Source organism: Manacus vitellinus, unplaced genomic scaffold (assembly GCF_001715985.3).
Source record: "Manacus vitellinus isolate BGI_N305 unplaced genomic scaffold, ASM171598v3 scaffold_3_pilon, whole genome shotgun sequence".
NCBI classification, from domain to species: domain Eukaryota; kingdom Metazoa; phylum Chordata; class Aves; order Passeriformes; family Pipridae; genus Manacus; species Manacus vitellinus.
Window position 1 is genome coordinate 12,795,142 of NW_021940535.1, and position 22,243 is coordinate 12,817,384.

General features: G+C 42.9%; 2 protein-coding genes across 5 annotated transcripts in view; one reads left to right on the forward strand and one right to left on the reverse strand.

The window, feature by feature from the left end:
• The window catches only part of CAPN7 (calpain 7), a 29,180-nt gene extending 23,310 nt beyond the window's left edge, over window positions 1–5,870 (forward strand). For 3 of the 4 annotated variants that reach the window (XM_018075354.1, XM_018075353.1, XM_025895413.2), the window contains 3 exons: window positions 1,433–1,563; window positions 2,763–2,855; window positions 2,937–3,484. In XM_018075354.1, coding sequence (XP_017930843.1) covers window positions 1,433–1,563; window positions 2,763–2,855; window positions 2,937–3,081 — 369 coding nt within the window. In that variant the 3' untranslated portion in view covers window positions 3,082–3,484. Of the gene's footprint in view, window positions 1–1,432; window positions 1,564–2,762; window positions 2,856–2,936; window positions 3,485–3,783 lie in introns of those variants that run through there. The other variant, XR_001920989.2, reaches the window with a different exon arrangement.
• A 2,452-nt stretch (window positions 5,871–8,322) lies between these two features.
• The window catches only part of SH3BP5 (SH3 domain binding protein 5), a 50,425-nt gene continuing 36,504 nt past the window's right edge, over window positions 8,323–22,243 (reverse strand). Inside the window, exons 4-8 of the mRNA XM_029961840.1 lie at window positions 19,823–19,953; window positions 15,694–15,736; window positions 13,500–13,719; window positions 10,209–10,469; window positions 8,323–9,557 (exon numbers count right to left, since the gene is read on the reverse strand). Coding sequence (XP_029817700.1) covers window positions 9,376–9,557; window positions 10,209–10,469; window positions 13,500–13,719; window positions 15,694–15,736; window positions 19,823–19,953 — 837 coding nt within the window. The 3' untranslated portion in view covers window positions 8,323–9,375. The remainder of the gene's footprint in view (window positions 9,558–10,208; window positions 10,470–13,499; window positions 13,720–15,693; window positions 15,737–19,822; window positions 19,954–22,243) is intronic.

Consider the following 22,243-nt stretch of genomic DNA (forward strand, 5'->3'; position numbering starts at 1 on the left):
AGTTCAGACAGTGTTCCATACCAGATGTTATTTCTGGAAAAGCCCCTTGAAGCTAGCCTGTTCTGGAGAATGGTGAGTTACTAGAAAGGTTCCTGGGAACAGTGAGATGATTTGCTTAGTTCTTCCAAGCAACCATTTTCCTGTATAGCTCATAAAAACTGGGCTTACTTTGAGGGAGTGCTTTAAGAGATCAAAAATGCATTAAAGATACCAGTCTGTTTGAGGAAAAACATCTGTTTTATGTTGTAATATGTTTCAAAAGAAAATTAAGTATGTGGAAACCTCCTGTTAATTATTTGAAGATGTCTGTCTAGTATTCAAAAAAAAAAAAAGAGACATGTTCTAGCTACCCAAGGCCAACTCTGTCTTTAAGATTAAATACAAAAAGTTAGTTGTCTGTTTTTAATGCATCTTTTATGTTTGCTTAGCAGTCATCACATTTAAAAGCAAGTAGAGAACTAGTTCCAAGTTTACCCATAAAAGAAAGTTCTGTTAGATGTCCTATGCTCGAGTCGAGTGGTCACCTCTGGAGCTCCCAAGCCCTAGTGTGATTCCTGGAATTAAGTGTAGCAGAGGTAGAAAAGGGCTGGAAAGGTTAACAGCACACAGAGTTTTAGGTTCCTGGGTAGCAGCATGGTAGGGGGAGAAATCCCCCTTGCTTCCAAACTTGCTGTGTTTGAGGGTTTTAGACACTGAATAAAGAAATTAAATCACAAGGAGAAACGTTGCCCCTTGTTGGTTTGACAGAAAGGGGAGGGAAGTAACAGGAGAAATGGATCTCAGCTATAAATTTGTGTGAATGCCTGGCATGTCTTACAAGTCTAACCTTTCAGTTTAAAGACTAGCAGGAGGAACTTGGAAACAGATGGCCTGTTTCTCAAAGTCTGAGCAGCAATTTTCCTCGTGTGTCTTTGTCCTTGCGGAATCTATCCTTATGGTTATCTTGTCACTGCAGTGCTGGTTCTCAGAGAGCAGAGAGGTGATGGACAGGGCTGGAGGCAGCAATTTTTGAAAGCAAAGGTTACACTACCATTACTGTTGTACTTCCTGTATCACTGCTGCTTCTCATTTAGCCCAACAGAGAAGTGTCTGAGCAAAAAAAAAATAACCTGCATAGTCTAGAAGGCTAGAAGGGATAGATGGGAATATAGATCTGTCATAGTCAGAAACAGTCACTTGTTACTTATGTAATATAAGCTGAAAAAGTACAGTACTCTTCCAAGGGATGTAAGGCTTTGATCAAGGGGGGTGGAAGGACGGCAGTGAAACTCTGAATACTTAACATGGTCTTTCACTTCTCTTTAAAAATGAGGAGAGCTTACTAAAGTCAGTGACCTCTAAAGTGAGAGGAGTCTCTGCTCTTGTTTGTGTGTTTACATAGAAGCAATACAAATCCTCAGGATGTATTTTCTGTACTTTTGACTTCTTTCAGGTTAATGGACAGTGGAAAGGTCACAGTGCCGGAGGATGTGGAAACTTCAGAGACACCTACAAAAATAACCCCATTTATCAAATCCAGCTAGACAAGAATGGACCATTGCTAATTGAACTACGGGGACCGAGGTTTGTAGAGCATAAGCATGCATCAACACAGAGCATTACAGCTAAAGATAAAGCTTGGTCAGTGTCCTCTTGGGGGGAGGGTGAGGAGCTCACAGAAAATCCAGAAAACAAGGTATCAGAGCTGGCTTGAATTTAATACTATTTACGTTTCTATCTTCACCATCAATAGTGTTTTAAACCTACATGTTTACTACTGAAAGAAATCCTTGACCTACAAGGCAAGCAGGAGCCTTCCTTTCTCTATAGTTTTGGGGTCTGAGCAGAGCTAGGGCTTGCACAGAAGGGAAGAAGGTATAAAGGGCTCTTTCTCCCTCTTAAAACTAATTATGATCATAATTCCTTTTCTTTTTTAGTACAGCTACTATGCAGGATACTAAACCCTTACAAGATCTCAAACATCTCTGAAAGTGCATTTATTCTACCACTAGCAGGCCAGGAGAAGTATTGAATCTCAATGTCCTATGAAGTAGACCTATGCAGGTCAAATTCCTTTGGCAAAATTAATGATTACCTCAAAATACCAGTATTCAGAGCTTCTGAATAGCAACATCTCCTGATCTGCAGTTAAATGTTTATCTTTTGCAAAGCTGTACAGTGGGGCCCACAAAATGGCAGCACTTTTCTATCCATCCTCCCCTCTTTGAGGAAACTCCTCCTCTCATGAAATGAAGATGAGTGCAGAGGTGTGGCTGTGCTGTTCCATGAATTGAGCAGTTTTTTGTATGCGTTTTTTTTCTGTACTTGCAGATCATATTTGGGTAGTTTGAACGGCAGGGGCAGTGATGCCTGTCACATGTGTTAACAGGTAGTAGACAAAGTGTCACAAGTTATATTGCAACATGAGAAATTCTGCTGAGATCACTGACACCCAGTCCTCCCACAGCGATCAGATCACACCCTACGATCTGTGCCACGTGGCACAGGAGTGTGTCTCCACAAGTTTAACTACTTGAAGTCTGCTTAAATGCAGAGGCAGGCTTCTAGCAGGCATTTTCCCTGTAGTCTAGTTCCAGACCTGAGTTGTGTTCTGTCTCCCTCCAAATTCACTATTCATATCGTGGTAAGTTTGACTTGACGTTTCTGTCACAAATGTGACAACACTTTTAGATGTCTGTTATACTGTGAAGGTTTTAATAAATAGCCCTCTTTGTGGTAATCCTGATGACCCAGATACATGATGTCTGTCATGTCACTTGCAGGCAATACAGCGTTGGCTTTGAACTCGTCACCGTCTCAACAGTAGGAGATCCTGGTTCCTATGGCTTTCACAAAAAGAGCAGTGGTGACTACAGGTAATAATACTCAATGAAATCTGTACAGAGGTTTGAAATACTTCAGATCTTATTTCTAACAGGTAGTTTTCTTTATCATAGGTGTGGATTTTGCTACTTGGAAGTGGAGAACATACTTGCTGGAGTTTACAACATTATCCCCACCACATTCCTGCCTCAACAAGAGGGTCCTTTTTTCTTAGATTTTAACAGTACTACTCCTCTTAAGGTGTCCCAGCTGCAGTGAGGAGACATATCTGTGCAGTACTGTTTAAGGAGGTGGTTTTGACCTGTCCTACAGGCTGAGAACAGGTGAATAACCCTTCCTACGCATATGCACAAAAGAAAATTACATTCTAAGTTATAGCCAAAAGCATGGAATCACTGATTGCCACTTACTTGTGGTAGGCAGTTAGCTGTGGGGTTTGCTGCTATGGTACTGGAGGGAGCACTGTTCAACAGGCTTGGGAATAGGCTAAAATGCATATATTCAAATGAACCAGCAGAACTCAATTTATTGCAATTTTCCCACACTTTGAATCAAAGTCCAGTGAGTTAGGAGAAAAACTAACATTGAAATTCCCTTCTCCCAAAATACAGGGTATATGGGTTAAAGATTTTATTCTTAAAAGTAAACATGTAAGAAAAAATATTCTTGTGTATTTCTGCTTATTCAGTCTCAGGACCAAATAGCTTTTACTACATATTTGTGCTGCTATCTTGAATGTTTTAAGCATTGAACTGGTTATCACCTCTAAATGTAAATTTACTGCTGCTGAGCATGTAGTAGTCCATGCGCCAACTTATCTGGAATATGTATATAGGAGTAAAGGAACTATTTCTAAGAGCTTCGCTCATGTTACATGTACTTTGAGAACTGTTAGTTCATATTGGTGTCACTTTAGTACATAAAACAGCACAAGGTTCTCTGTGGTTTTCTTCCTACTAGCTGCCAGACCGAGCTTGATCCTGATCAGCAGTAAGGACAGGGGGTTATCCAGCAGCAGCATGCGGAGAATGCAGCATAGACTTCCTTGAGCAGGTGTGAAAGATTGTCATCTGAAGATCCCCACAGTCTCAGTTGCTGGTGGGGAGATGGGAAACTGCCCACCATCAGAAACTCAGCAAAGAAATGTTTTATTTTCATCACTTTTATAAGTATTCAGCCTATAGGGAAGGATTAGTTAAGCCTCTCCTGCTAATAAACCACAGCTGCAGGGAATGCACTTGCTGATTTATACCAGACATCTTTGATAAGGTACTTTTTTCCTTGTAAGTTGAAACCAGTGGATGAATTGAGCACTTGGCCACTGTCATCAACAGAAGCAGGGTTAGAGTTTTTAAGAAAATAGTGGAAGTGGGATTAATGCAGAATGAGATTTTTCCAGAAGCCTCCTATATGTGCTCCTCCTCTAGATCTGTATACATTGTATCTAAAGAGGATTCAAGATAACCAAATTTTCAATTTAATACCAACTGCCTCAGATCCTGAAATGCATTAAATTTTGTCTTTTTTACAAAATGTATAATATTTGACAGCTGGGAGAGAGGATGTTTTTAAAACAGCCACGGGAATTTTGCTGCCATTCACATTAGTTTGCCAGTTTTCCAATCAAAACAGGTAGCATTTAAATCTTGCTTTAGAGCACAGGTGTCACTTGGCCATTGGGAAACTGAGCACACAATTCTACAGGAGCACCAGAAATATCTGTGGGCTGAAATTACTCCCACAGAGGTCTGCTATTAGTCCTCTCCAGAAAGTACAAGATTCTTTTGTTTTGTTTCCTTCATCAGACAGCTGCTTAACAAGTGTCTAGTGCTGAAAGGGCACTGATAGCTCATGCCTTTGAAAATATGTCCTGCTGACTGCAGTTCTCTCAAAGGCTATCTGGGATAGGAAATTTGGGACAGGTTTGTCACAGTGTGACTTACCTTCTTTTGCAGGGAAGTTTCTGCATGGGCACAAGCTGAGCAAAGAAACAGATTAGGTTCATTGTAGTTACCCCCCTGGCTTCTGGAGTATAGGTCAAGGACAACTTCATCCCTACAAAATGAAAATTTCATTCAGCTCACATTTTCCCTACAGATTTCTGTGAAGTTTTTAGCTCACGCTAAACCAGAATCGCAGTGGAGTCCTGCATGTATCTTATCACCTGTGACGTTAGAGGTAGTTAGGAAGTCCCAACTGAGTATCTTTTTGGCAGTACAAAATGCAGATGCCAGAACTGCCAGCTTTCAGTACCAAGTTCTTGCAAATTCTCTGCTGTTTGAGATCAAGGTGGTAGACTTGCCTACAGTAAAATCTGTTGTTGTTCTTCAGTAGTTGGTTTCTACTCAGCAGAAAGGAGTTTTTCTTTCTTTTCCCCCTGAGCACAAGCTACTGCCAAGCTTATGCTGTATGAAACGAGCATAAGGCTCAGCTTTCCATACTGTGCTGAACTAAAACTAAACTGAACTAAAAGCAAGAAATGTACTCACTGTCTGGCATTAAGGACAAAGTATCCTGTCCCAAATAGGATGTGCTGATATTTCTTACATATACAGAACAGTCAGGGGATTTGGCTTATCTTAAATCCCATACATAAATGGAGACAAGTGTCAATCTTATTAATATAAAACAAATCCTGATCAAATATTGCACCTGCATAGGCTACTAGAATGCCATCACTGTGCATTTCCTTTAAATATAGGACAGAACACTCAGGTGGACTATTTAAGAGGAATATTCTTATAAATTCTAGTCTACAGATTCTGGTTGTGGCAAATTGATTTTGCAACAAAGTTTTCTTGCCATTTTGTCTTAGGAAAAAATGTTAGCGTTTATGATTTGCTTTAATATTTTCTGTCAAATATATACTTTAATATTTTTTCCACAAATAAATCTGGAAAACTTATTGGAAAGTGAAGATTTTAAGACAACCTCAGGCCACAGTCTAAGTTAAGCTTTTGTTTCCCCTATACTGTTTAGCATTTTTTGATCCGTGACAGAGAACATGAGGTGGTGGGTTATGCAGCAAGACTTCTAGAAAGGAATAAGACTTGCAAAAATTTAAATAGCTGCCCAACAGAGGTATATTGGATTTGTTATTTTACTTCCAGTTAGACAGTCATGCACCTCTTGATCCTTAAGTCTTCTCTGCCTCTAAACATACAATTCAAGCTTTTAAACACTGAAATACAAGGCCTCAGCAAGCATCCTGCACTCCTAAGTTGATTGTCACACAGGGTACAGTTTTGAACTACGGCTAGAGCCACAGATGAGGGGGTAACTGATGAAATGGAGGCCAGTTGCTGAAAGGGATTTTAAGAGGATTTACACATTTTCTGATTCATTAAGGGAAGACTGCTACAAAGAAATGACTTTTAACTCTCTGTCAGCAGTGCAGAGGAATAACTGGATATAGCCTCTTCAGAAGTTTTAATGTTCTCTTTACTTATGCATTGCAAAACCTTTTCTGTGTATTCCTTTAAAAATCCTACTTTAAAGCTCCATACAAGACCCCATGATGCTGCTGTTTATAGCTCAGGTTGAGACACCTCTCCCAGTTTATTTTTTTTCAGGAAGACACAGGTTAGACCTTGGTTAACCCAATCCCTTATTCTCAGACTCAGTGAGAGGTAGTACCATGGATGAACGGTATCAACAGCTTCTATCCCATCTGCCCCATGACACTGCAAGTGTCCTGTAACTACTTTGTACAGTAATTATGCACTTAACCACACAATCTCCATGGTGTTTGAACAGCCAGCTATTTAGAATTAAGTTTGTGTACATACAGTAGAGGTTTCCATTGTTTCAAAAAGGACATATAAATTGTTTGACAATACCAAAGAGAAGCAGAATTCCTAGGTTAACATTTGCTTCATACATTCTCATATCAGGGCAGCTGAAGTGATCACGTATACTTTGATACAGCAGAGGCTTATTTTTATACCCATGGAGGCAGCTACCATCATGTTACACTTCAGAATCCTTTAAGAGCTCCAACAGAAAAGTAACTGGAGAAAGCTTGTTCATTTGCTTGTAATCCATAGCAATGTTTGTTCATTTAAAAGTCTGTCATATTTACAATTATGGCTTTTATGAAGTTTAAAATAAAATGAGTTTTCCATTAATTTATTATAGACACACAGTTCTCCCTGTTTGCTTGTGTGTTTGAAGGGTGATTTACCTGCTAAGTCTGGAGGTCGCCAAAGGAAGAAGGCTGCAGCATGGTCTTTCAACAAATCTCATGGAAGTGTGGTGTAAAAGTAAGGGCAGGGTGGGTTCCACGCACTTTTGTACTTCCTCATCAATGGTTTTACCCTTCTTGGAGCTGAACCCAATCAGAACATAGCAAGGCAGTGCACACACAACTATTTTTATATCCTGATGGAACACAAAACTAATTTGTTGCCTAAGTGCAGAGAGTTTGGGTTTCTAGTCAGAACTGGCAAAATGAGAGGAAATGCAATAGCAAGAGAGGTTAAAAAAAAAAAAAAACAGAAAAAGGAAAAAAAAATCACCACCAAAAAACCATCCAAACAACCTAGGAAAATGTAACTGGCATTGACTGGGAGGTCTGCAAAAGTAAGATTCAACCACAAATACCTCTGCAAATTTTTCTAACTGAATACAGCACAGACAATAGGTCAGCTACAAAAGTTTAAGTAAAAACATTTAATGCAATGTGGCACTTCTTACTGCTTTTCATTTCATATTTAATACTGCCTACCCCAGCTTTTCCCCAAGTAATGGTCACATCAGAAGTTGGAACCACAGACTTCTTTCCTAAGCACTTTTTGGGCCTAGGAACTGCTGGCAATGGAAGATTTCAGCCTTCAAGTCTTCGGAAGATGTGAACATATAAATGTTTAAAGCTACTACAGCGTAACAGTTATAATGTATTGAATCTATTTTTTATGAAAACAGGATTCTTTACCTTCAATTCTGCACGGCCTTACAGCCAATTTCAGCAGCATTAGGTACAGAGGTGTTGTGTAACAGAATACCTCCCTCCTTCAGCACACTGAGGGATTTTGGAAAACCTGACTAAAGCTCTGGTCTTGTGGCACAGTTCAGAATAAAAAGTGAATCACATATGCAGAGATTCAGGAAGCTGGAAGGAGGCAACAGTTGCCCATGTACCTCAATGATGATAATACCAGAGTTACTCCAGACTGCAGTCTTCAGCTGGAAGTGGATATTTGGAGACTAAACTTGCTGCACAAGAAGATTCGGTTACTAGAGCTTTGGATAAACTTCACTTGCACAGACTCAAAATGTGGAAAACAAAAATGTTTACTGTAGTGTGAAGAATTTTACATTAACTTTGAGAATAGATACACAAGCTGTGGCAGGGATGAAATACAACAGGACTGCAAAAACATAGAATAGAAAATACTTTGGGCAATACTAAAATTCCCATCAAATTAACAATATAAACTGACATTTTAGATAAAATGGTGCTTTCAGAAATGCTTAGTCACCAAAACTGAAGAGTCCTAGGATTTTTTTACTACCACTTATTAGCATAATTATCAGACACTACTACTGTCTAACAGCTGCTGTCAAAACATTCCCCGTGCCCTTTCTAGTTTTATTGAACACTTTCTCTAGGGCATACTAAAATCCCAAGTCCCTTTAACAGTTATAAACCCCCACACAGTACAACCTACGGAGAAGCTTAAGAACACACTGTCAATCTACACTGGCAATTCCTTTTCTTCATGCATATTTCAAGGGTGAATCCCTTATCATAGCTGTCTGGAAAACATCTATGACTCCCATTTTTGAGGGAAAAAAAACCCCAAACACTTAAAGTGCTGAAAAATAATACTTCACTTCTCAGGGGAGGGGAAGGGCAAGGGGCCAATCAACTCTTTTTGGTCACTGGAATCACCCACAGAGTCCAAGTCAGACTCGGGAAGGTGTCTAGAAAGGGCCTACCTCTGCTTGAGCATCACCATCCCCTTTCTGTCATCCATCTGTTTTATAGGCTTTTATAGGCATGACTCATTTTATCCTTTCTGTGAGCACCAAGGGAAGAGTGAAGGCTTTCAGACCCCACACATGCAACAGCTTTCCTGTATACAAAATACTTCTACAGTTTCAGCATAATACAGACAAATACAGATGTTTAAAGAATATGCCACTTGTACTCAAGAGATCAGCTGTATCTAAAGAGCATTTCATTCTACAAAACCGAAGCCAAACCGCTTTCTGCAAATGTCTGGCTTGAATTTCAGACCCCCGACTGGCATGAATTTACACGGGAACGTTACTAGTTATTGCTTCAGCCAGGCTGCTACAAAACAATTTACAAAGTCTGTGAAATATGAGCACAGCTTAAACATTTGATAACTCGTCAGGCCTACAAAGGGTTTACTGAATAAAAACTTCAGCCCTCCACATCAATTAAACTTCTTAGTGCATTTTTAAATTCTCAGAGTAAACGCTTAAGATTTGGCATATATTATTGGCACAACGTTCTTCAAACACTTAGAAGTTCATGTATAAATATTTAGACTCCCATTAATCAGGACAGGGCACAAGAAGGACTCAGCCAATCTGGGCAGCTTTTCTGCCCGCGCATATTCCCTCTTTGATTTTCATGCACTGAAGGGAGAGCTGCTTCATTCGGTTATCCAAAGTCAGCCCTTCAGTGGAGCTGCTCCTGGTGCTGCTCCTATTCTTGTTCACTCTGTCGCTCGTCTTGTTCTCAGCCCCTTCTGCCCTATCCCCTGCAAAGAAAGGATTAAACTGGATGTTAAACCCAGATTTCATTCTGCAAGTTAAGCTTCAAGCATCTCTGCAGTTTCCTTTGCCAAAGCGAGCAAAAATTACAGGAGCAGGAGCAAAATGTTGCTTCTGCACTGCGTCAGCAAATTAATCAACACAGCTTTAGGCTGGAGCACACAAGAGTGATGGTAATCCTTTAGTCTGAATTAGTCAGCTAGGGCTGGCAGAGCCTGCAAGAGGTTCCTTTTGGCACATTATTTTTTTGTGAGGTTTTTATTTTTTTTCCCCTGGAAAGCAAGATTTTCAGCAAGCGAGACAATAATTTTAAAAAAATAAATAAATGAATTCAGATTTTCCTTCAAATAAACGTACCATCAGAATCCCACTGAACGCTTATTTCGTGAGAAACCTCCACCCCCTCCACTAAGACAGAACTGGGGAACATTTCCAGCCAGGAGAACAATAATTAAAATGCTTTAGATGTCACTGTTAACTTTGAGACAAGGGGCCTTCAAGAACTGCCTTCCCCAAGGAAGACACCAGTGGGTCAGAGCTCAGTGAGCTGGCACACACCTAGGGGAGTTGAGAAGGTTGTCCTGCTCCCTTTATAAGACTGAAAAACATTGGCCCAGGGCGTATCCAGCCATGCATACCTCTTTCAGCTTCGCACTCGGGGGAGGACGCCCCGCTGCATTCGCTTCGGGGGCCGAGGACAGGAAAGATCATCCCGAACTCAGAGAGGGATACAGGGCTGGGCAGATCCAGGCTTCCGGGTCGTGTCGCAGGAGGAAACTGAGTGGGCACCTCACAGGGACTTGTAGGACCAGAGCTGAAGCTGGATACTGACTGAGTTTCTGAATCTTCTTCGGATACAAAGCTGCTGCCATTATCATCCTCAAACACTTCTGAAGCCACTGCAACGTTCAGAGAATATTCCAGTTAGTAATCGTACCCTCTCTCTTGCACCTTCACAAGCACAGGCAGTTTCTCAGGTTTCCAACCTTCTACTGCTCCTCATGCCAAGAAGCTCTTGGATTTTTACTGGCCCTGCTCCCCCTGCCCAGCTGGTCTTGTGCTCTCGTGGTCTTCACTACACAGGTTAGGCCAGGGCCTAATCCCCTGTGTCTGCCTCACCCAGCATCATGATCCTAGCACAGACTCCTGGTTCTTTAAGGCACTAATTGGAAAGACATAGCTCCCAGGGCAGATTGCTTCCACCTTATCTTCACACACTTGCAGTTAAAATGCAGCACAAACTCCCAAGATCTCTTTTTGGATGAGGATCACCAAGCAACATCAAATTAAAAAAAAACCCCACCCACATATATTCTTTTCCCTGTTCATATTTGCTCAAATCTGAGTTCTAATTAAAGCAAACCAGCTCCGAGCTGTCTGGATTAAGCTGCAGGGTCTTTATTAGCAACCAGAGGAGAAACCTGTCAAAGAAGATTCCATTTTGTGCAACATAGGGGTGTACATTTTGCTAAAATTCAACACACTTCAGACATGGCTCACTGCAGGATGGGGACCTATGAACCAAAGACTTTCGCACACAAGTAGTCCCGCTGGGATCAGAAGGTCCTTTACATGCATCAGACTCTCCACAAGACAAGCGTGTGCTGGAATCACACTGGCCTGAAGATGTCCTACAAAGAGCAAGACGTTTCCAGTGATCTGAAGTTATCTTCAATTCTGCCTCCTTCTGATTCCCACCATTGCTAGTGAGGCTCAGAACCGCCTTGGAAGAGCAGCAGAAGCAAAGCAGCAGCATTAACAAAACGGCTCAAAGGAGAAGTTTCAAAGTAGTTCTTCTGTTGCCCCAGCAGCCCAGGGCTCACATGCACCACAAAAGTGCCAACAGAGGCAGCCACCAACACGGTTATTGCCAAGATGTTCAGCCTCTTGCTGCTGGATCTGCAGATTGCAGAACTGTACTTACACACTGCAGAATTGACCTAAAAGGCTTCAAACATAAAATGGATAACAGCATTATTCACCTTCCTGAGCCCCCTCTAGGGCACTTTGAGCTCAGAGACAGTTTTTCTTGTGGTTTTGTGCTTTATTTTTAATGATGTTAAATACAAGACTGCGGAGTGGCCTTCTCACTTGCTGTATTTTATCAATATATGGTGAGCAATACAGATAACTTTGCAGGAGGTGAAAGCAAAGAAAGGTGGGGAAAAAAGATGTTTCCAATTAGAGAGTCCTCTACTTGGCAAGAAGCACTGACATCAGCCAGTCTACAAGCAGCACAGCTCAAACTGTAGCTTACTTTTCACCATCTAAACTTACTGTAAAACACAGGAGCATCTGCAAGGGCCAAGAAACTCTTGCTGATGACAAGGGGTTTTATTCAACTCCGGCAGACAGAAATCAAGATATAAAAGGACCTTGGTGGAAACCTCCCTACACATTACATAACTCATCCAGGCTATTTTAGTTACTAAGTCTGGCACGCTGCTAGTCCTGCCCTGTTGTAACCCAGTTGTGTTGGCACTAGACACAACCTGAAGTCCTTCCACCTATATCAGATTGTGCAATTAAAAGAGAGGGATGAGCCCATGCTGCCGGTCCTTGCCTACAGCCTCAGCAGTGACCAGGAGAGCCAGCAACTGGTCGCTCTGAATTAACTTTAATTTTTCTGGCTCTTTCTGCCCCTATATCCCAGGCCTCTGAACTCCTTCAGCACAAGAAAACCTTAACTCAGTTAAGCTAAGCCTTTCAGAAAGAAGGACTTCTGCATGAGGAGGGGGGACTTGCAGGTATCCAAAGAGGCAATTGCTGCCAAACTTGGAAAGGTCCCAGCTGCACAGTACTGAGTTGAGAGCTTCAACACATCATGCAAGAAGTCTTGCCAGTGCAGAGGTCAAGCACCAGCGCAGAGCTGCCTCCCAGCTCCCATGGCACAGACAGGCTGTACCACAGACCTGTAAGACCTCAGTGCGAGTATGCACCAGTGTCTATGGGGAAACTGCATTTTCTGCCTTTGGGCACCAGGGTTGTGCAATTATGAACTCCTGCAATCCTGACCTAGACTTTTCCCTGCAGAAATGGAGCTGAAATACAAATTAAATTGGAATTTGTGGGACTGGGCAGCAGAAAAAGACTTTCTGCATCAAGAATTGGAGAAAGTATCCAGGAGGGAGGCAAAAGTAGGCCACATGCAATGGCCATCTATCCACTTTCACCCAGAGCCAGGATAAATGCAAACTCTCAATACAACAGGCTTCGCAACACAAGGTCCCCACGTACCACCAGAAAGCAGAGGTTACCCAGCTTGCCTGGAGCTTGTTTGGAGCTTGCTGCTGCCACCCATCTTATACAGAGCCCCTCAGCACACTGCATCAGCATATTGCTGCTTCTTCACTTCCCTTGTTCGCAGCACACATGCTCTGCTGAAATCACATCTTGGCAGAAGATCCTGCAGTGCGAAGGAGCTTATCCTTACACGCTTCTGTGCAAGCACCACACCTTTCTGTAGTGCTGCAGCTGTACCTTTAGTTCCTCTGCCACAGGCCCAGCACTGGAAGACAAGCACTTGATCCAAAAGGTCTGTTTCCAAACAGCACTGCCACTTCAGCAACCTGGCTGAATGATCTGCGACAGCCTGAGACCACCTCAGGCAAGTCACCAACAGCAGCAGCATTGGCTTAAAAATGCTCTGAAGTGTGTTAATTTTGCTCCCTTCATACAGCACTGTACAAAAAACAACAGTGATGCTATGAGAACAGCTGATGCACTCCAACTCATAACCCTTCCCCTTGAAAACTGGCTGTAAAAGAATGTAATCAACTTCTGTAATAACAAGAAGCATAACAACTTAGCCACAGTCCCACGACAGCCAGCAAATTTCAAAACTGCAGAATACGCAGAGCAATCCTAATCTCAGCATTTCTTATGATGCCCATGGGATATTCCCAAGCACAGCAGTGCTCTGTACTCACTGGAGATGGTGTCAGACTCCGGTTTACTTGCTGACAGGTCTTCCACAGAGGTATTGCTCCCTTCAGCACCCACGCCACATCCTCTGGGCCCCATAGCAGTGGACCTTCTCCTCTCATGAATCTCATCTGAGATCATCTCCAGATTTTTCAAGGCAGTCTTATACTCTCCCTTAGCCAGGGCCAGCTTTGCCTGCAGGTCATCCACTGTTTTCTTCAGTTGCTAACAAGGAAGACAGGTATTAGACAGACTTTCACTGTGAACAACGCACAGCACGCAGTTCCCTGTTATGTGTCCAGGGGACTTGGCTCTGCACAGGCAAGCTGGCACAAACCAGGGCTAGATACCATCTAGGGGATGGGAGAGTTTGGAATTCAAAAGCACCCTAGCACAGGCAGTGACACTTGTGAAGGAGACAACAGCAAGGCAATCCACAGCAGCCAAGGGCTGGGACTGCCTCTGCAGTGTGGTAATTGCCCCTGGCTGAGCACAGAGCAGGGCCCCCACTCAGTTAATGTGCAGGATCTCTCATAGGAATGCACCTCTCAACACAATGTCATTGCTTATTCTTGAACCACCCCTAAGGTTTGCTGACAGCCTCTGTCTGCAGGGCACAGCAAGGCTGGGGATCACCCTTGAGGGCACTAAGCCTCACTCTCCACTGAGCACCAAACCCATCATTTCTGGTCACTAAACCTTCAGAGCAGAAAGCAGCAAGCCTCACACCCTGACAGCTATAACACAGCAGTTTCTGTGTCCCCAGGCACAAACACTGCTCTAGAGCAAGGGCAAAAGTGTTGTACCCCCTGTTTCCCAAGGGAATACACTGCTTGTGTGTCTGTGGCTGTCTCAACACTTTATATTGTACATCAAAAGCAGTCTGTGCTGTCTTCTGTATTACATTTTATACAACCACCTTGCTTCAGAAGGGCACTGAGCTACTGCCATGGAGAAGCAACAGGCCCCCTAACAACGGGCCTTTGCCCCTGGGAAAAAGGGTATTTCTCAAAAGAGGCCTCCAGCCAGAAGGGATTATTGGGCTGGCACCCAGCAGGCAAGGGTTCAGCTCTGTGCAGCAACAGCTGCTGACCACAGCTACAGAGGCAGGCAAGACAGCAGCAGTGGGCATCCAAGCCTGGATCCTGGCAAGAAAAAGGTGTGTGCCAGAGCCTCCAAGGCTTACAAAGAGTTGCTGCATCTCAGGCAGCTCAGGGAAGGGCTCACAAAAAAGATGTGGGACATGCATTGCATCCCAGGCAAGGAATGGGAATCTTCTTCTAGCTAAGCTCCTACTGACCCAGCACCCCACAGGAGCCTTCCTGCACCCACAGCCAACACTGAGAGGCAACATGCACCACTTAAACCCTGTGCACATCACACACAACTACAGCACCAACCACTACCCTTAAACTCAGAGGAGCCAGGCTCCTTGTTTTGGGGGCCGTATGCAGCAAAAGTCACTCAAGTAAAAAGAGAGTGATTCTTGCACTTGAATTTGTAGGGCTACTTTGCTCTCCCTGCCCTGGCAGCTCCAAGACTAAGGGCTGTAATAGCAGGGAGTACCATCCCATGAACAAGTGCCATGCCCACCCCAGGGCCACTGTGCCTTGCAAGGCACGTGCTATGCCCAAGCACTGACCAGACACTATTGTATCACACAGAATGAAGTGCAAAGATACTAAAAAAAAAAAAAAAAAAAAAAGCCCTGGAAGCTATCAAGCCAAGTCACAAATCCCACTTATCCCAAACCCCAATCAGAAATTCACATCTGCATATGTTTGAGTTGTACAAGCAGGTTACTTCTTCTGTTAATTGATCCAACTAGTAAACATAAAAGAGCACCCCAAGGACAGTTAAACAGTCTGAAGCACAAAACAATAGGGGAAAAAAATGAAACAAAAACCCACAACAAACAAATAAACACCAGACACATTAAACTACAAGAAATAAACACAGCCAAACTGTATTTGTTTGGTTCTGGCAGCAAGCAGCAGGGTTTGAACACTCTGATTTCACACAAGGAAACAAAGCCTCTCTAAGTCTTTTATCTTTAAAATGTGCTTAGCAAATTGCTCAAGAGGTTTCGAATTGTTTTTTTACAGAAACACAACACAGTTGTCAGAGCACTTTAGATGTAATTTCAGTATTTACCATAAGCAGTAAAGAGTTTCAGATGGATCTGAATTACATACATACCTCTAGTTGGACATAGTACTTTGCCTTGAGTTCAAAATAAGGCCTGTGGAAAAACAAAGAATAATTGTTTACAATCACTGGGACTGAATGCAGAGTACTGGAGTGGGAGTTGCTCTCTTTGTAGCACTAACACAGCTATTTCGTGTATTGCTGAAACCCCAAGAGACAACTATCTAGATGACAGGACACCTACACTGCTCTCAATGTCTTGCTCTTTCTATTTCTCATGGGTCTTTTGACCTAAATAAAAACTGTAAAACTCCAATTTTTGGAGCTGACAGCACAATTCCTTCAGGCCTAGATTCTGCAAGATACTTAAATGCAGCATCCAGCTTCAGGCATAGGCATCCTCTCTGTGTCCATTTTCTGAGCAGCCCACAGCACATGTAAATTCCCCAAAGAAGGTAAACATTAGATTTCCCTGGGTTCAGATGTGGGGGTTGAAGGCACAGTTCTTGGATTTTTCAGTGAAGGAAAGGGGATGAAGGGAGGTCAGAGCACCACATACAAGGGCACAGCACTTCCCACCAGCAGCCCGCCAGGCACTTCCCTCATGCTTCACGGCTCTGAAACATTTTGCTTGGACACAGAACACAGTGTCACACCAGGTCTGTTTCCTACCTCTGACAACAAAAAGACAACAAAATTTGCTTATAAGGTTGCAGGAGGGCAGGGGTATAAGAGGTGCAGTACAAAGCCTAGAAACTACATTCCAGCTTCAAAGATTTGAAGCCCACAAGCCAATATCATCTGATACAACACTGAGGAGGAAAAAAAAAACCAAAACCAAACAAAAAAACAACAAACACGCAAAAAGAAAAAAAGCAAACAAACAAAAGCCCTGATTTTTTAGCAGAGCTCACTACCTTCCTCATCTCTCAGAAGCTGGAAATTAGGGGAGAGATAAACAATCAGATATGGTTTTACATGAAATAGAATGTCAACTACCCTTGTCTTGTTTCTACCCTGACAGCAAGCCTCTTCTGAGCTGCAAGTCCTACTGCAGCTGCATTTTGGACTGTGCACTAGAATTCAGGAGTGCAGAACTGTGGCTTTCTGATCCTATATTCTTTGAAGGGTTGAATTCACTACACAGTCACACACAAAATAACTGAGTTGTGTTTCCCCAAGAGTAGGTCATTTCCATCTCTGATACTTTCAATCAGCTCCCCTACCATCAGTAGGAGCACACAGCCAAGTCTCGATGTTTCCAGGGACACTGATCCAGTCAAACTGTACTTCTGCCTTTCCTCACTGGGACATAACCCTGCCAAAGGCTACACAGATGCACCTGCCAGGCAGGATAAAACATTGTAGTTGAGAGTTTGGATCCAACAGATAAAGGACTCCTACAGCCATACCCCAAAGCAATGAGAAGCCACAGACACTGACAGAACAGTGTTGCAGGGAAACATGTACGGGGAAAACAGAGAAACCCATTCACCTCAAATAACCTGATCCTTTTCCTTCCTTACCCTGGCACCAATTGGGAGGGAACAACCAGGCTTCAGTCCTAACCTTCCATCAGCTTCCACAAGCCTGGGGGAAAAGCCCCCTTTCTATCAGCCACAAGCACAGGTGTCTTTGCATGGTGTGAAAAAAATCAATATGTATATGCATGTGTGTGCGTGTGTGCGTTTACACACAAATAGATATATGTGCACATATGAGCAGGCACGTTTACTTATAACAGATAAGAAAAATGCCACCTAAGTCACAGGAAGGATGCCAACAGGCTGACATGTAGAAGCTCATACATAAGCACTCTTGCTCACTCATTGCTGACACACAGCCAGGCACCTGATGCCAGCAGAAAACAGTGCACTGGAAGGGTAGGGACCCACATCTCCTTGGGTCACTTCATCCCCTTACATCCACGGCCCCGTAACTGCTGAAAGCTTGTCTGTAACTCAGCAGGGCGGGCGGACCGTTCACTGATGCAATCAGTGTCCTGCATCAGGAGTTGTCCAAGCCCAGGGCATTGCACAGTCAAAGTGCTTTTTAAGTAGATGACAGGAGGAGTGCAAGGCACTTTGCCCAAGTCACCGGAGCAGAAAGTGACTTCCAAAAACCAGCTAACACAGGCAAGTTCATTATCCTACAGCTCAGAGGCACTGAGCCAGAAGATCTGGGGACTGTTAAGAATGTGCAGCCATACGCACACTCATAGCTTACAAGCAAGTAAGCACCCAGAAACAAAATTAAAAGCAAAACCAAAACAAAACTATCCAATAATCCTTTGCTCATCAACTTTACACAGCAAATCATCTAAATTACTTTTCTCTGGGCTGTCCCAGTCTTATTTTCAAAACAGTAATGCTTTAAGCATCTTAATCCAGACTGAAGTGGGGAGCAAATGCAATTAACTTTTTCCTGAAAGAGAGCAACTCATTCAAGCATGTCTATCCACAAGTTTACAGTGAGAGACAATGGACAAATGCACCTGAAAGACCCAAGCATTACAGCCAGCGCTCCCAAACCACCCAGGGAGAAGGTCAGAGCAGGATGCTGCTAAATCCTTCCTGAAAAGCAGCTACTAGCCAGCAACACCCTAAAATACAAACAGCTGCAAGTTCAGGAGCCTCATTTCCCAGTTTATGTAGCCACTTGACAGCACTGATGTTTTCAGTTCAGTTTCAATTCTCCTTTACAGGAAAACTGCAATGCTGAGAGACAACTGACCTTTCCAACATCCCTATGTAGCGTGACTTCAAACACATCCGTGGCTGTTTGTGCCATCAGGCGTCTTCCACTTCAATACTAGGTTAGAAGTGGCATTTCTGTACACCCCTTATTAAAGGGTCTCCAAAACACCCTACATAGGTGGTTTAAACTGCAGTCAGCCCTAATGTGAGATGAAGGCATACGCTGGAATTCTTCCACACAAGTGAAAAGTAGCTTGTCCTGAGGAGAATGACACAAGACAACACCCCTCTGAGGGTAGTTTCAGCAAGGAAATGAAGACTCAGAAGCAAATCACACAAGAGGCAGCTGGGGCATCAGACTGCACACTATCGTGGCTATAAAAAGCTATGTAGGACCCCACTGACAATTTAATCAGGGCTTTTATTTTAAATCTTATTGTAAGGAAGGAACTCCTAGCAGCCAAAGCACTTCTCAGATATTGCTCTCATCCAGAGAAATCTGTCACTTAGCGATCTGATGATGGTTTTCACAGTCCCTGTGCAGCGCTAAACAAACAGCATGCAGCTCATTCTAGGAAGTCAAGCCGCTACCCCATTTCAGCAAACATGCTTTAATCTTGCTTGAGAATGCTAATTCTCTCTGGGATTGAGCAAACACCAATCAAAATAGATTTTTTTGTTGACCGATTTCACCAAAAAGTCATTTTTAGATGGAGGGATTAAAAGCTAAATACAGCAAGCAGATTGTTTAGACAAGCTACAGTCTGGAAATGTAAAAAAAAAAAAAAAAAAGGCTGTGAAATATAAAGAAGATTAAGATTTGGTTGTAAACAGAGCCAAAATTTTAAACAGGTTCTGAGCAAAAAGCTGTTTCACTTCTCTGCAACAGAGCAAATGTACATCAAATGCAGATACAATTACTAATGACACTTATGCTGCTTAGCTATGCCCTCTGAAGTGTGTTTCCTTCCCCAGGAACAGCTCTCACACGGCTTTGCCACGGCAGCATCAGGAAGTAAACAAGTCTGATGTACAGCATGCTACACCAGTGCAGTCTCACACCTTTCAGGCTTCTGTCACTTGCTTTGTTGCTCTCCTAACTAAAAATAAGAACTAAACTGCAAACAATCCTAAGCTGCAAAACACCTACCCACAGAGCCGTGATGCTCTGCAGACAGCGTCTGTGTGGATGCCATGGGCCTGTTTCTCAAGTCATGTGCCACCAAAGGATTCAGTGCACTAGAACAAGATTCCACCCAGGAAAGGTTTCATATCCCACACTATCAAATCAGTTTTTTCAAAAGACACTTAAAAGGACAACAAATGCAAAGACAAATACCAGTACCAATTGTGCTGTGAGGCTGCTCTGTGCAGACAGGAGCCCAAAGAGCAATACCCTTTCATAAGTTCAAAAAACCCCACAGAATCGGTATTTCCCCCAAACAGATTTCACCAATAAATTCATCTCCAGATGTAAAACATACTTTGATTTATTGATGGCTCTTTTCAGCTTCTTCTCCAGTTGTTTCATCCTTCCCATGGCAGCATTGTATTTGGCTGCAGTCTCCTTGTGAACCAACTCACTTCTTGTTTTGGTGTGTTCTGCCTCCATGACCTTCAAGAGGGAAAGAAACAGGTTGAATGGCAAGACACATTTCTTATCCTTTTAATTAACAGCAACTTCATAATCTCTCCAATCAGCTCATGTTGGGAGAGTATAGAAAAAAATTACTTTCAATGAACCTTCTTAAAAATCTTTTGTGAAAAGAGCAGCAATATGTCAGATTTGCAACCACTGTGTTATTATGACAGAGGTGTTGCAGCTTCTCACATATCTCCTACAGGAAGTTTAAGAAGAGCCTCAAATTTTGAGATCATCCATTTTTTAAACCAAGTTAGATATTCACGAGTGGAGTAGTGCTAGCAGAAGTCACCCAGTTACATTTCTGTTCCCTCTTGCTTCTCTCACAGGAGCCTGGCCTTCCCAGGGGAGAGCTGGCAGGTTGCTCAGCCCCTGGCTGCAGTCCCATCCCTCTGGAAAGGGCTGAGCAGAGGGAAGACAGCCTAAAACACTGGAAAACAGCATGTCCAAGATGGTTCTCTTAAAACAGCTGGCCAGCCTCAAATCACAATTTCAACATTGAAAATGCAGAGGTTGGAGCCCTGAGCTGACACCCCTATCATGCAAACCAGCAGACCTACCATGATGACCAGACCACTATCCTAATGTATCAAGACATTGAGGTGCTGGAGTATGTCCAGTGAAGGGCAACAAAGCTAGTGAAGGGTCTGGAGCACAAGTCTTATGAGAAGCAGCTGTGGGAGATCAGGAAAGGAGGCTCAGGGGGGCATCTTACTGCTCTCTCTAACTACCTGAAAGAAAGTTGTAGCAAGGTGGGGATTAGCCTCTTCTCCCAAGCAACAAGCTACAGGAAAGAGGAAATGGCTTCAAGTTGCACCAGGGGAGGTTTGGTTTGGATATCAGGAAAAATTTCTTCACTGAAAGGGCTGTCAAGCATTGGAACAGGCTGCCCAGGGAAGTGGTTGAGTCACGATCCCTGGAGGTATTTAAAAGACTCCCAGACATGGCACTTAGGGACATGGTTCAGTGGTGGACTTGGCAGTGTTGGGTTAATGGCTGGACTTGATGATCTTAGAGGTTTTTTCCAACCTTAACAATTCTCTGATTCTATCTGGACAGGCAGATGCTTAACGTGCAGCAGTCCAGGCCCAGCATGTCAGCTGCTTTCCACGGCCAGCCTGGACCTTCCCCAGCCAGTCAGGCTGCAGCCCTGCACACAAGCTAACAAATTCTTCAAGTCATCATTTCTTCAAAGTTTCACAAACATGCCCACTGCCATGGCATTTTGCAGCAATTAGGAGTCTACAAAAGCAACAGGAAAAGTGAATGTCTCTCCATTAGCTGCATTGTTGATGTCCCATGCTCATGCTTTGCCAGTAATTCTATGCAGGGTACTTTTATTGTCCAAATTTGAGATGTCAGAGGTGTAAGTCAGAAAATGTGTTTTATTTAATGCACTAGCAGTCAAGATCCAGACAGGGAGGTGACTGATTTGTTTAAAGTAAGAAAAGTAAGAAAAGTGGTGACACCTCACTGTTGGTCTGGCAATGATGGGAAAGCAGGCAATTTTTTCAATCTTCTTTTCTTGCAACGTTTCAGCTGTGATACCAACTACTCCACAACTTCTAGCCAATTTCTTCCAAATGGCTTCCACCACTAGACTGTGTATCTGAGCTCTCAGATGCAGAGAGAAAGAAAATTCAAGGTATCTTAATTTTAAATAACCTCACCCACAAAGCCCTAGTTTTTTTTGAAAGTGTGCTAGCCCTCCTGGCCCTCAGGCTGAACTGAACAGGGAAAATGTATAGTCAACTTTGACCTTCCTCTCAGGAAAACTGTCGTGTTGTCCTTTCTGATGCCTAAATGAAAAGTGTGAAATTGCCAAAGCTGCACTGCATCAGCATCAACCAGTAGCTCTTACCACTTTTTGCTTATCTACACACACCACTTACTATTAAACAAAGAAGTTGCTACAGAACTTTAAACTATGAGAAAGAAAGATTTCCAAGGGATCTCTTGATCAGATATAAAATAATAAACTCAACTCCGATGCCCTTCAACTATTTTATATGTGTCCACTTTCAAAAAAAGGGGAGAAAAGAAATTATCAGGTTCATAACAGACTCTCTCCTGCATGCTGAAAATAAGCTGCAGCCTCTTATCTCAAACAACTGTTTGAAAGCCAGGCTGCTGCAATGACTTTCCTTAGTGAAACATGTCAGACAAGGCTGCTTTTAGCATGGAAGTATCTTAAATGAAAATGCAGTCTCCAAAGACTGCACAGAAGGTGGTTCACCTTTGTAGTGTGGGAAGGAAACTGCAA